This window comes from Phascolarctos cinereus, unplaced genomic scaffold, assembly GCF_003287225.1.
Source record: "Phascolarctos cinereus isolate Bilbo 61053 unplaced genomic scaffold, phaCin_HiC Scaffold_4;HRSCAF=312, whole genome shotgun sequence".
NCBI lineage: Eukaryota > Metazoa > Chordata > Mammalia > Diprotodontia > Phascolarctidae > Phascolarctos > Phascolarctos cinereus.
The window spans coordinates 555,981,344-555,994,254 of record NW_027555847.1 but is presented as its reverse complement, the minus strand read 5'-3'; the positions used below and the strand labels follow the sequence as shown (position 1 = coordinate 555,994,254).

The window sequence follows — 12,911 nt, the reverse complement described above, 5'->3', positions numbered from 1 at the left end:
CAGCACAAAGCGCGAACCCGCCCCTCAATCATCCCCAACTCTGCCCTGGCGCTCGCTCCCTGAGCCAAGCCCGCGCAGCTCAGCAGAGCGCAGGAGGAGAAGCAGCTGTTCACAACAGCTGGGGGGCGGCGGTGTCTGCTCCAGGTGGGGACCTGGCCAATCGCAGGCGCCCGGTCCGCCCCCCCTCCCCAGCCGGGCTCCGACCCCCCGGCATGGGAGGGGAGGGGAAGAAAGATAGTGGAGAGTAACTCAACACCCAGGACCATCCTCCGTCCGCTCTTAGGGCCCGGGGAAGGCAACTGGGAGAAGGGAATCCGCGGCGTGCCATCGGTCCCGGAACACCTCTCCCACCGCAGCTGCTGCAGGCGCCTTGAGTGACCGCCAGCTCTTCCTATTCTTTGGACACTCAGTAGAGTCACCCTAGGAGAAGATCAGAACCCCCACCCAGGAGATTTCTTTTAGATAAACAATCTACCTTCAAAAGCACCCCCTTCTTCCCACCCTTTGCCTGTGGAAGGGTACCTCGCTTCTCCTTTCGGGCTCCCTGCCGGGTGAGTGGAAATATATTGTGTTTGAAAAAAATATATATGTATTCGTACGCATAAATATATATCCATATGGTGTACTAATAAGAACTGAGAAGCGAGGAAAAGAGGAGAGTTTGGACTGTAACCGGCAGGGGTGAGCGGGAGACGAGCGTGGAGGAAGGCTACAGACTGAGGTTGCTTACGACTTTGGAAACCCCACGACCCTCACCCCGGTATTGAGATCTCTCCGTGGCTGCTCTGACGCCCACCATCCCCGACATACACGCGCGCACGCACACACTCACACTCACACTTACATTCGTACACATACATACACGCGCACGCTGCCCAGCTCTCCTCCCCCCTCCCCACTGGGCTTGCCTTTGGCTTCGGCTGGACTCGAGAGGGTGAGAGAAACGAAGGGGCGGAGGGGGCGGCGCAGCAGCAGCAGCCACAGCCGCAGCAGTAGCAGCAGCAACCGCCACCGCCGCTGCCGGAGCCGGAGCCGGAGCCCAAGCCGGAGCCGCGGGGAGAGCGGGAAGATGCACACCACCCAGAAGGACACCACATACACCAAAATCTTTGTCGGGGGGCTTCCGTACCACACCACCGACTCCAGCCTGCGCAAGTACTTCGAGGTCTTCGGGGAGATCGAAGAGGCTGTGGTCATCACAGACCGGCAGACGGGGAAATCCCGGGGCTATGGATTTGTAAGTAGGAGGGAGCGAGTTAATGGGAGAGGGGGGTCAGAGACCTTGAAGATGGAGAGAAGGACGGAGAGCGAGAGGGAAAGGGAGAACAAAGACGAGCCCCATCTGCCAGAAGAAACTAGGGATCCCCCTCGGGTAGGAGGGAAGTAGGGGTGCCCAGGAAGCCGGCGATTCGGGGCGGGGACCAGGGGCCAGGCTAATGTAAACCACAGGCTGAGCTGAAACTTTTTTTCGGCCAGAGGGAGTGGGGGAAAGGGAATGGGAAGGCCAGTCTCCCTAACCGCTTGGGGTTTTCTAAGGAGTAGAAGTGTGGAAGATAATCTATGTTTTTGTAGTGTTTCGGAGGATTTGATGTTGCAAGGAAAAAAGTTAGATCCTCTTTAGGAGGAGGCTGGTGACCAGGAGCCGCTACCCTGGGAAATGGCTTTTCCTACGTTGATGGCAGCAAGTTTAGCTGCCCTATGGCTTTGAAAAAGTATGCTCCGTCTCCTGGCGATCCCGATTGGGTCAGAGAGAGGGCACTCCAAAGGAGCTGCTGCTGTCTATCTATCCGCCCTACCCGTCCTAACTTCTCTCCTCCACCCCATCCCCTGTTTTTATTTTCCTTTTTTTTTAACCTGTAAAAAGTAACTGCTTTAATATAACCGAGTCTTGTGGCTGCTTTCCGAAGCACCATTTATGAGGCGGGGGTGGGGGGGGTATGCCTAATTAGGGTTGAACTTACTTATGCAGTCAAGGTCAGCAAGTTGCCTAAAGTTAGCAAGGTCACAGCTCCCATGCAGAACATCGAACAGCGTATTCTGGAAGATACTGATGAGAAAGGTTTATTCTTTCTTAAACGAGCCGTTTTCTTTAAACGGAGTGTTTTTCCTGGCCTTAGGATGGGGACCACCAGCAGTGCCAGGCAAGGGGGGAATGTTAAGACAAGGGTGATCAGGATTCCAAACCTCTGCTTGCTAGGGGCAGTGCTTTGCAGGCCAACGGGAAGGTTTTTTGGTTTTTGTTTTTTCCTTTTGTGGAATGAAAGGGATCATGATAAAGAAATGCTTGACAACGAGTGCCTGTGTGTGAGTGCTTAGTAAGTTTCCTTCACAGGTTTAATTTGTAGCATTTGTGTGTGTATATGTATGTTGCTAAGGTCACCATGGCTGACAGAGCTGCTGCTGAAAGGGCCTGTAAGGATCCCAACCCTATCATTGACGGCAGAAAGGCCAACGTGAATCTGGCGTACTTGGGGGCAAAACCCAGGATCATGCAACCAGGTGAGAAATAGTCTTTTCTGGTACTTGTGAAGAGAGAGACAATGATTCAAAAGACAGAACCCATTGGTTTATTGTAGAGTGGTGCTTTTCATTGGTCATTCTATAAAGAAACATTTTTTCACTTTAAAGATAAATGAAGATATGTGTAAACAGTTTTCCCATATATGCAAACACAGAGAAGTGTCTGTAAAAGCATAATCTTAGATAAAAAAGAAATATTATTCCAGATGGCTTTGTACGGACCCAGATTTGTAGGCCTTGCTCATACATGAATAACATGTGATTGCAGTTTATTCTTCTCATTTATCTGTAGGCACAATCAACATGTCCCTTATTTGTGCCAAATTTTTAATCCCAGTCTAGCTACACCTGTCTACCTAATACTCTTCTGGGCTGCTTCCCTTCTCATTTGACATGTGCTTGGGGAATGCAAACTAATCTGAGGACTGGCCTAAACAAACCATAAGTAATACAGGACATCTGCTGAGGGGGGAAACACCTTGTGTATTATAAAGCAGAAGTGATTATTTGATAATCTGCTGTTCAGGATTATTCAAAACTCTGCCTTCCTCCATTTGCATGGATAACTGAAAGTAGAAGATATAAGTAATTTTTAAAAAGCAAATTTTTATATTTAGATGCATAGGTTATAAGATTCTAAAATCTTGAGGATGGATTTCTACTTCAATACAAACTGTACTCAAAAAGTTTTTCCCTGCCTTAACAATGACAGGTGTCTCCGTATACCAACATAGGGGTAGATAACTGATATGCAAGGAATTTGATGGATATATTTTTCAGCAAGAGAAAAACAAAATATATATCTTTAGTACATTGTGAGTATATACCTATTAGAAAAAGAAAAGAGAGAATTCATTTTATTGGTTTTTAAAAAAATTTTTTATCCATAAAATCTACCCATAGTGTGGTAAGAGTGTGATGAGTTGTGACTCTGGACTCAGAGGACCTGGGTTCAGAGCCTACTTTTGGCCACTTACTAGCTATGTTACCTTGGGCAAATCGCTTTACCTCCTTAGGTCTCAGTTTCCTCATCTGTAAAATGAGAGAATTTGATCTGATGGGCTCTGGGATCTCTTTGAGCTCCAAATCTATGATTCTTTGACTATAAACTTGCATAGACCATTGAAGTCATGTACTAAGTTCAAAATAGTATTATAAATATTGAAACATAAATTTAGTATGCTATAGGATACATATTTGTGAGGGAAAACTCAACATGAAGCAGTATTGTTGTGCTTAGTTGAATTCATAAGCACTATTCATTGTGGCATCCTCCTGAGGTCTTTTAGAGTGTGTTTATGTCAGGGAAACTTTGCACATAATGAATGCTCTGCTTTCTGTCAGTTGTTGTCTTCATTTTTAATGATTTTTAAGCCAAAATCCAAACTAGTAGGCTATATGAAACTTTTAAAAAACTTGTTTAAATGTGGGTTTGTCCGCTTCTCCCATTCCCCAAACATAGTTTTCTCTTTTTTAAAAAAAATTACATGACTTAAATTAGTGTATCTAATGCAAATATAAAATGAAAGTTGTCATTGTATATTTTATGTATAGCAGTGATAAGTAGCTGTTGGAATGTTCATATAGAGAATGTAATATGTTTTGTTGTTAGGTTTTGCCTTTGGTGTTCAACAACTTCACCCAGCTCTTATACAGAGACCTTTTGGGTAAGTCAATCAAACAGGTTCTCCAAAACACAAGTATATCATCTGTTAGCCTGCCTTTGTCACACGTGGACAATATCATCCTGCCATTGAGTTTTCCTGATTTCTCTTTTAAAAAAACTACCTGTTTTGCTTCTTGATGGTGATGCTATAAATGTTTTTAGATAAGTCAAGTTATGTGATCAAGTATGCAGTCCTCCAATCCAGACACCTCTTGAGCTTATGATTAAAAAAAAAAAAGAGGTATGACTTGTGTACAAGACCACTGTGCCCCATCAATCTTCTAACTCTTCAGCTTGTCTCAATGTTATTTATCTCTTTCTAATCTGACAGGGATCGTATACAGTTAAGCTAACTGATCAGAAGGATATGATGATAAGATGTGGAATAGTTCTGTTTGGAATTAAACTCTGTAACCAGTAGACACAAACACACAAGCTAAGATGGTGATTAACGATGCATGTATGTTGTTGTTTTATTTTCATAATAGTCAATAGACCTCCGTGTGCTTTATTTTATTTATTACAGTAATGAAGTGGTGTTGATAGCTAAACGTGTGCTTTTTATTTAATTGAAAAGAGCTGTAGTGAAAAGTGTTTTTTTGGGGGGGAGGAGGGAGCTCTTTTTTGTTTTGGTTTTTGGTGGTGGTGTTGAGGAGTGTTGTTGACTTTGACTTTGCCATGGGGAGCAAAGGGTCTTTTTTTTCCTTGCTTTTAAGCTGTAGCCTGTGACTTCCTTTTAACCATATTTTTGTAGTGAGTGCTAAAATGTGTGACTTCACTATGTAAGAAAACAGATTCACTGCTTGCATGTTCTAGTTTCTCAGGTGGGGGTGGGGCAGGGGGGTCATTTTTTCTTTTCTTTTATTAATTTTTGGTGGGTATGGAGGCCTGTCTCTTAACAATGTATGTCTGCTTGGGCTTTTCTAATTTGGAGCGCCAATTCTTCCCATCAGATTTAATAATCAGACTATTTCTGAGTATAGTAGCACTAATATTTACTTCTTACACCTAACTTTGGGGGAGCCTACCTGTATTTCTTGCATTTCTTGATTTTGTGATTGGCAATGTTCTGTAACTCAGCTACCTGCTTCCCCCTCTTCCAGACAACGTATAGTACTGATGCTACCCCAGCTAATTTTTCTGATAACTGATAACTGATAACTGCATTCTCTATACTACACCGAGCTCCTTGTGTGGATGCCAGAAGTTAAGTTTTATAAACATACCAGTTGTTTAAGGAGCATTGTCCCCCCTGCCCAACTAATGGTTTCTTAATGCCTAATCTGAGTTTACTGCATATTTGTGGCCTGGAGCATTGGAATCTGGCTGCCAGGTTAGTTGTGCTTTCTACGCTTCCAGGTGTATATAAGGATGAATCGGCTGACAAGTTGCACTTTTAGTGTATTTTTCTAGCCCTCATCTTTACACCCAAGGACCTCCTCTTTTTTCTTTCTTTCTACCTAAACTTACCTTTTTTTTAACTTAAGTGAGGGAAGTATGAAGTAGTTGAAAAGTGCCTTATTATATTGACAGCCACTCATCAATGGTCTTCCACAATAGTTTGGGGATCAACAAAAAAATAACAAACTATATATACATGTATACACATATATATGTATATATATATATATATGTAATTCCTTATGCATGTGATTAGCATTTCTACTCATAAGTAATAGAGAATTGTGGGAAATAATTTGTCATGATTTGACAGATCTTATAGTCTGTCATTTTGGAACATAATGTTAACCAAGTAAAAATTTATTAATGCCTACTATGTATGCCACACTCTGCTAGACAGTAGATGATCACAGAGACATATAAGGCATGTTCTGTACATTCAAAGAGCTTATAGTTTATGTGCAGAGAGAAAACTAACACTCCTAAATCATTTAGGATATAACAAGCTGCTCAATTATATGGCAAGTGTGCTCAAAGAAGGAAGATCATTATTGGAGAGAGTGTTGAAGAAGGCTCTATGGAGATGATGGGATAAATGAATCCTAAAGGATGGGTAGAATTTGAATGGATGGGTTGGAGGGAGACATTTCTGGGTGGGGGTTGTAGGAGACACATTAGCAAAGGGGAAGAACTGGGAATGAGTCTGACGTTTTCCTATGATGGCAATAAGGAAACCAACTTGATCTTAACAAGTGGCATATATTGGGAAGTCATGAGAAATAAACTTGGATAATAGGATTGTGGTGAGATTGATGTCTATCAGAAGAGTTTGGTTTTAATGTATTAGGCAATAGGGAGCCATTGTATGTTCTTGAGCAGAAGATTAACAAAATGAACTTGAGTTGAAAGTATTACATGGAAAATTTAAATACAGCACATTTTTAGCTGTGAACTTTTATTTTTCACATCTAATATTAGATAGTAGCTACTTCCTGGTGATTATTAGCTGTAAAAGCCACCTATTAATGGATGAATAAATTATTCTATTTAACTTCACTTAATTCAATCCAATAAACATTTATTAAGCACCTACTGTGTGCCAGACATTGTGCTAAGTACTTATTTACAAAGGATACAGATTCCAAGTAGAATTAATCTTCTTAATTCAGTGAGTTACTCTGCTGTTCAAGCATTCTTAAATTGAAAATAAACTTGTTTTCTTTTTCACTGAATGGGCTTTTATCCTAAGTACTATGCCTAATCAGATGAGGTTATTTCAAATTGTGGATAAGTGGTACATAGTTTTTGTTGATATGTGTAAAAGGTTTTGGTATTGGTTGTATAGTTTAAGGTAATAATAACTTTACCATTTTTATTTGAAATTTAAATAGTTTCAAGTATACTGTGAATCACTAAATACTAAGCTCCTGACTACAGTTAGGACAGCCATCTCATGTGAACTCTGTAGAACAGTGTTTTGTTCTACTTTGTTTAATTTTAGAACAATGTTTTGTTAAGCTTCTTTTGGTTTGTGTTTGAGGAAGATTTCTCTTCCTTGGACCTGGAAGATGTGGCAGTGAGGGTGTATGGGTGGGGAATAAAAGAGTACAAAAGATGGTTGCCAGTCGTGTAGGCATTACTTCATTTTTGCTATACCTCCTAACCTCTACTTTCTGAGATTGAACTGGGGGAGAGAATTAGTAGAAATATGGCAGAGAGAAGTCTACTGCACCCCATGTAAAGGCTCTCCAGTCTGGAAAAGGGGTTCTCCTCATAGGGAGACCATTGTAAATATGCTACCCTGATATTCAATTTTACCCTGTTCCCAGGCTGTTTGCTTTTTAATGTTCGTGATTCAAATGCATTTATTAATTCAATTCAACAAGCATTTGTAAAGCATTTACTATGTACTAGGTCCTGTGCTAAGTACTGGGGCTACAAAAAAATAAAAATGAAAAAGAAACAGTCCCTGCCCTCAAGGAGTTTGAATTCTCCCCCATCTTCAATAGCTTTATGCCACAGTTAACTCATGTGCCACCCAGATTCTTCCTTTTTCCCTCACTTGATGTTCACAAGCAGTCTGATGCAGGTTGCTGACATGTGTTAAGACAAGTTTACTTACTCATTGGCATAATCAAATCAGAGAAAAGCTGTTCTCAGTGGGAAAAGATTGTCTCCGGCAATTGGGACACTATGGGACTCCCCTTATGAATGTAATTCTCTGGATATATCTCTGTTCCTTAAAAGAGAAAAAGTTAATAAGCAAATGTAAAAAAATCAAATCTTATGACACAAACTCAAACCCCATTCCCCCAGAGCAAAAATTATTCAAGTTAATAGCCTAATCAAAGATGCCAACCTAGTCACTGCTTCAGCTGCTTTAGGCCTGTAGGAGTCCAGTGGGGTTAATGTTTCAGTATTAGTGAGATCCATGCTTGCTGGCCTTTACAGCAGATACAGCAGAGTTTTCTTTGGCCTTATAAAGACATTTTACTCTGCTTGAAACCCTTGTCTCATGACATGATCAAAAATAGCCCCACTGCAGCCTGTGCTGTCAATCACCCATGTAAAATGGCATGATAGTGAAAGGTTGGGAGAGACCAATATAATGGAGAGAGAGAGAGATGATCCACAGGGATAACATTTCATAATGCCAATGCCTGTTACTTTTAGTGAGGTTAGTTGCTTAACTTAGAAAAAAATTACAAGAGTTTATGGGCAGGGCTTTGTGTCTAGTTCCTAACAAATAGTTAATATCTCTAAGTGTCCTCCAGAATACATGATGACGTGGTTTGTGTTGGCATAGGGAAGGAACTACAAATCTAGTAAAATTCACTGTATTTTCACCATTAGAATAAACTTTTGTGCTTTGGGCTGGCGTAGAATAACTATTGAAGTAGACTCAGTCTTTTTGTGAATATTTATTAGACTTGGTGTCTCCTATGAGTATTGTTAAAGGGAAACTCTGAAAAAGCAAGGTGAATAATACAAATATAATTTTGTAGGTTTTGATTTCTAACATTAGGATTCCTGAACGGCAAGTTTAAAGACAACCATTATTTGAATTTTCAATAGGTTTTGTTGATTTGCTAAATTTTGGATGAAATTTTGTCGTAATGTCTCTAGATATCTGGAGTGTTTTCCACTGGTGGTTATATTGTATAAAGGTGGAATCAATAGGTCACATATTTATAGGGGTATTTTAGTTAAGGATTAATGAAATTTCATTATTAAAAATTGAGATGTGCATTTTTTTGCAGCTCAAACTTGTTTTTTAAATCACATGAACTTTAAAAGTGAGATGGGAGAATGTATGCTCCTTGTGTATAATTTAAATGGGTGCTTGATTTTACTTGACAGGCTACATCTAAATTTTTATATGGTGTCACATAATAATAGACTTCATTTCTACACATACATATCAATGGAGTGACCATTCCTATAAAAAGAATAAAGCCACATCTTCTTTGATTTGGAGAAGAAAATGGAGAGTTAGTGAATGTGAAAAGAAACGTCTTTTTATTTAGGTGTCATTTTATAAACCTTTTAAAATTATATTTTATATTTTATTTTTCATATATCATATATCTTATTATATTTTAGATGCATTTTCCTACCCCCTCTACCTCATCACCTCCCCCCAACCCCTCTGTCTGTCTTGCATAGAGATAAACAAGCTGGCTGACATCAGTTGCCTGATAGTCAAACAGGTTTGATTGACCCTTGTGTCCTTACAAATTTTACCCTCAAAAAAAAAAGTGTGCTGCACATCTACTTGGGAACCACTGCAATGAATGTTAATAGCATTTCTGTAGCTTCCCACAACAGCCTTTTATGATAGAGTGAGCTGCACTACAGTTCGTTTGAAAAGTGTGATTCTGCCGTGTCTACCACACCTGTGAACTTTAAAACTTTTTTTGTCGCCTGCATTTTCTTATTTTTATTTTTTTTATTTTTTTAATAAGGGTGACTGAGGTTGCAGAGAAATTAATGTGTGCTGAGTCTGCATAGCAATTTTAAGTAGGGTTGCCATGATAATTAAACAAGGTCCATTTTCCTGCCTAAATATTTGGTTGAAATTTTCTTCAGTGAATCAGTATTGACAAAGTAGCTCCCATCCTTTGGACCTAACTGATGACAGGGTACTTAAAAAAAAAAAAGTCCAATGTTTGCAACTGAGAATTTTTCGAATTGTCAGAATTTTTTTCTCTTATAGAGTGATTTTAATTTTTTTCTAAAATCTGACTCTAATATTTAAGTCAAGAGCTATTAAATGCTTTTAAGTGGAATGTCGAAATCCTGAACCTTGACTTATTCCCTTAACTATTGATGAGGCTATTAATTCATATTTGGTGGTATTGAGCAAACAAATATAAATAAGAATGCTGTCATGATGTGTTTAGCTCCAGTTATTGTTGGCTTCTTTTTCTGAGCACTTACATATGTTTTGGGCTACTGCCAGAGTGCATTCATTGGACTGCTAGAATGTAGCTATTGTGGCAACCCTATGCTCATAATAACCACTAAATTTTGAGTTTGTTTTACTTCTGAACAACAGATCTTTTGTACGTAGGATCTCACTATGATCTGACTTTCTTTTCTATTTCTCAACAGGATACCTGCCCATTATGTTTATCCACAGGCTTTTGTGCAGCCTGGAGTTGTAATTCCACATGTCCAACCTACAGCAGCTGCTGCCTCCACCACACCTTACATTGATTACACTGGAGCTGCATATGCACAATACTCAGCAGCTGCAGCAGCTGCAGCAGCAGCAGCCTATGACCAGTACCCATATGCAGCATCTCCAGCTGCTGCAGGATATGTCACTGCTGGGGGCTATGGCTATGCAGTCCAGCAGCCAATCACTGCAGCAGCACCTGGGACAGCTGCTGCAGCAGCAGCAGCGGCGGCAGCGGCAGCAGCATTTGGCCAGTATCAGCCACAGCAGCTGCAAACAGACCGTATGCAATGAGTGACCAGCCATCTGAAGAGAGTTGAATTTCTTTCTCTATTTTTCCCCAGCCTTCCAGTTTTAAGTAGATAATAAGGTGGTTAACACTAACTAAGCAGCTTTAAGAAAAGTTATGCTACTGCAAATCAGGAGATTTTTATTCCACTGTCTTTGTACTCGAATCATGTTGCTATGGGAAAAAGGGGTGAGGGCCAGGGGAGTGGGAGGAATTAGTTTCAGGAGTCAATCCAGGAGACACTGAATAAACAATGCACTGCCATGAAAAGACTATAGGAGTAACAATAGAACTTCATTTGACAAAATAAAATAAAGGGGTTTTTGTTGGGGTGGGTTTTTTTTTAATAGTATCAGGGAAGCAAACTGCCTTTTTCAAATGAGAAAATGTTGTTTTGAAAAAGTTAAACCAGGGAAAAGAAATCAGAGTGAGCAATATGTAGCTTATATAACTTTTAAAACATATTTTTTAAAATAATTAAAGCACTGACTGTCATTTCTAGTTTTCACTATGGCCTATAGAACTTATTCAAGTAAGAAAGTGATTTTCTTGCTGTCTCATAATGGGCATCGAACAATCCTGAGGAGCATGGCCGTTTGGTAAAATGGTGGACAGGCACCAAAGCTATTTTCTCATCTGTCCTCTGGATGAGTGGAACTATGGAGCAAGTGATGTGGAAGTAATGGGTGCAACAGCTGTACAGACAATCAATAACACAGACAGTTCTGGAAAGAACACATCACTTGTGCTTGTTTGATGAGCTTGTCACATTCTAATCCCTCTCCCCATCCTGTTTCAATTTTGGGAAACTTTTAACTGCTGGTGTCAGCTATTCTGATTCTGAAATAGGATCAGCCCTTTACTACAACAGCCTTCTCTTTCTATTTATTACGTTGACTCGTGGCTTGTGAATAAAGGCAGGAAGAAGTTTGCAGAATTTGAACCTTTGAGAACTGTCTTAAGGAAACTTTTTTCTACCTTATTGAAATGATTTATATGATTTAGTATCTATTACAGAGTCCTATTTAAAACTATTTATTAGGGAACTCAGTAAATAAGACAACAAGGTTCCTGAGACTACAGTTCTTCAAGGGTTAATGATATGTGGTTTATACTGTGCCTTAATTGTAATGCTATTTAAAAAAATATTTATTTTGAAGTTTTACGATGCTGCACTCTAAAGAAAGGAACTTTAGATGTGACACTGTAAAATTATGTATTCATCTCATGGCATAAATTATTTAGTAGGTTTAGATGTAGCATATTAAATATTAACCTATTCAGCTAAAGATGTTGACTTAGATTTATTTAAATTCAGTATGTGCACTGTATGAGAGGGTACTCTTACATTAACAAGAGTTTAGGTTTTTTACAGAATGTGTTGCTAGTTTCATACTGCTTCCTCTTCAGTATTTTGCTCATGTAGATCTACTTTCCTGGCAATTCATTAGTCCAATTTCCCCACTATTTTTTATGTAGTTTAAAATGCTGCTTTACATTTTTCTCGTGAAACTACAATACTTGCAATTTTTATTCTTAACCTAAATCAAATAATATTTTACACTGTATTGGACTTTTTATACTTGAACAATTTCATACAAGGGAAGACAGGATAGCATTTTTATGGATTTTATCCATTTTCACTGGATTTATTTTAAGTATTCAAAATACTAGCCAGTGTTATGTAATGTAGACATGACTCTCCTGTGCATATTATTTATTCAATATGTATATTGCTTTATAACATTTCAGATCTTCTAAACTATTCACTTGTGTTAAATATAATTTTTAAAATCTACTGTTGCATTGTCTATAATTATGCAATAAAAGTGAAGAATGTCTCCTTTTAACTAGAGTCAAGTCATGATTTATATCTAAAATTCTTCGTGGACAAACAGCTTCCCAGAGACCAGGCTTTGGTACACTGGCATAAGTTTCATTAACTTATTATCACAACAGTGTTCTTAGCTAATGATAGAAGTCAAATCCCATTGTAGTGAATGCTAATTTGAATTCTTTAGGCTTGAAATTTTGTTACATTGAATTCTACTTAAAAGGGGGGGAGGGGCATCAACTGGGGCTTAGAATTTTGGACACGTAGAGATGTCCCATTATAATGGTAATGGCTATAAAGAGATTGGTCTTACAGTGCAAAATTGAGGGTCTAGTAAACAAAGAAATAGGTGCTGGTAATGAACAACTTAGTCTCTCCAATTAAATGACTGCTATCTATTTGGGATTTTTTTTTTTAATAATCTGACTCCTCTTCTTTAAAAACATTGTTCAGTAAGATGTGGAATATGCCATTTGCTGGCATGGACTTCTTAGGAATTCTATTAGGGAGACCATAAGGA

The 12,911-nt window shown here is 39.3% G+C and overlaps 1 protein-coding gene across 1 annotated transcript; it reads left to right on the top strand.

Annotated features, from left to right (window-relative positions):
* The first annotated feature begins 689 nt into the window (after window positions 1–689).
* Window positions 690–12,407, top strand: RBM24 (RNA binding motif protein 24). Its single transcript, XM_020986805.2, has 4 exons — window positions 690–1,237; window positions 2,376–2,499; window positions 4,133–4,187; window positions 10,202–12,407. The coding sequence occupies exons 1-4, from the start codon at window positions 1,070–1,072 to the stop codon at window positions 10,560–10,562; spliced, it is 708 nt and encodes a 235-aa protein (XP_020842464.1). The 5' UTR covers window positions 690–1,069; the 3' UTR covers window positions 10,563–12,407.
* Window positions 12,408–12,911: the final 504 nt, after the last annotated feature.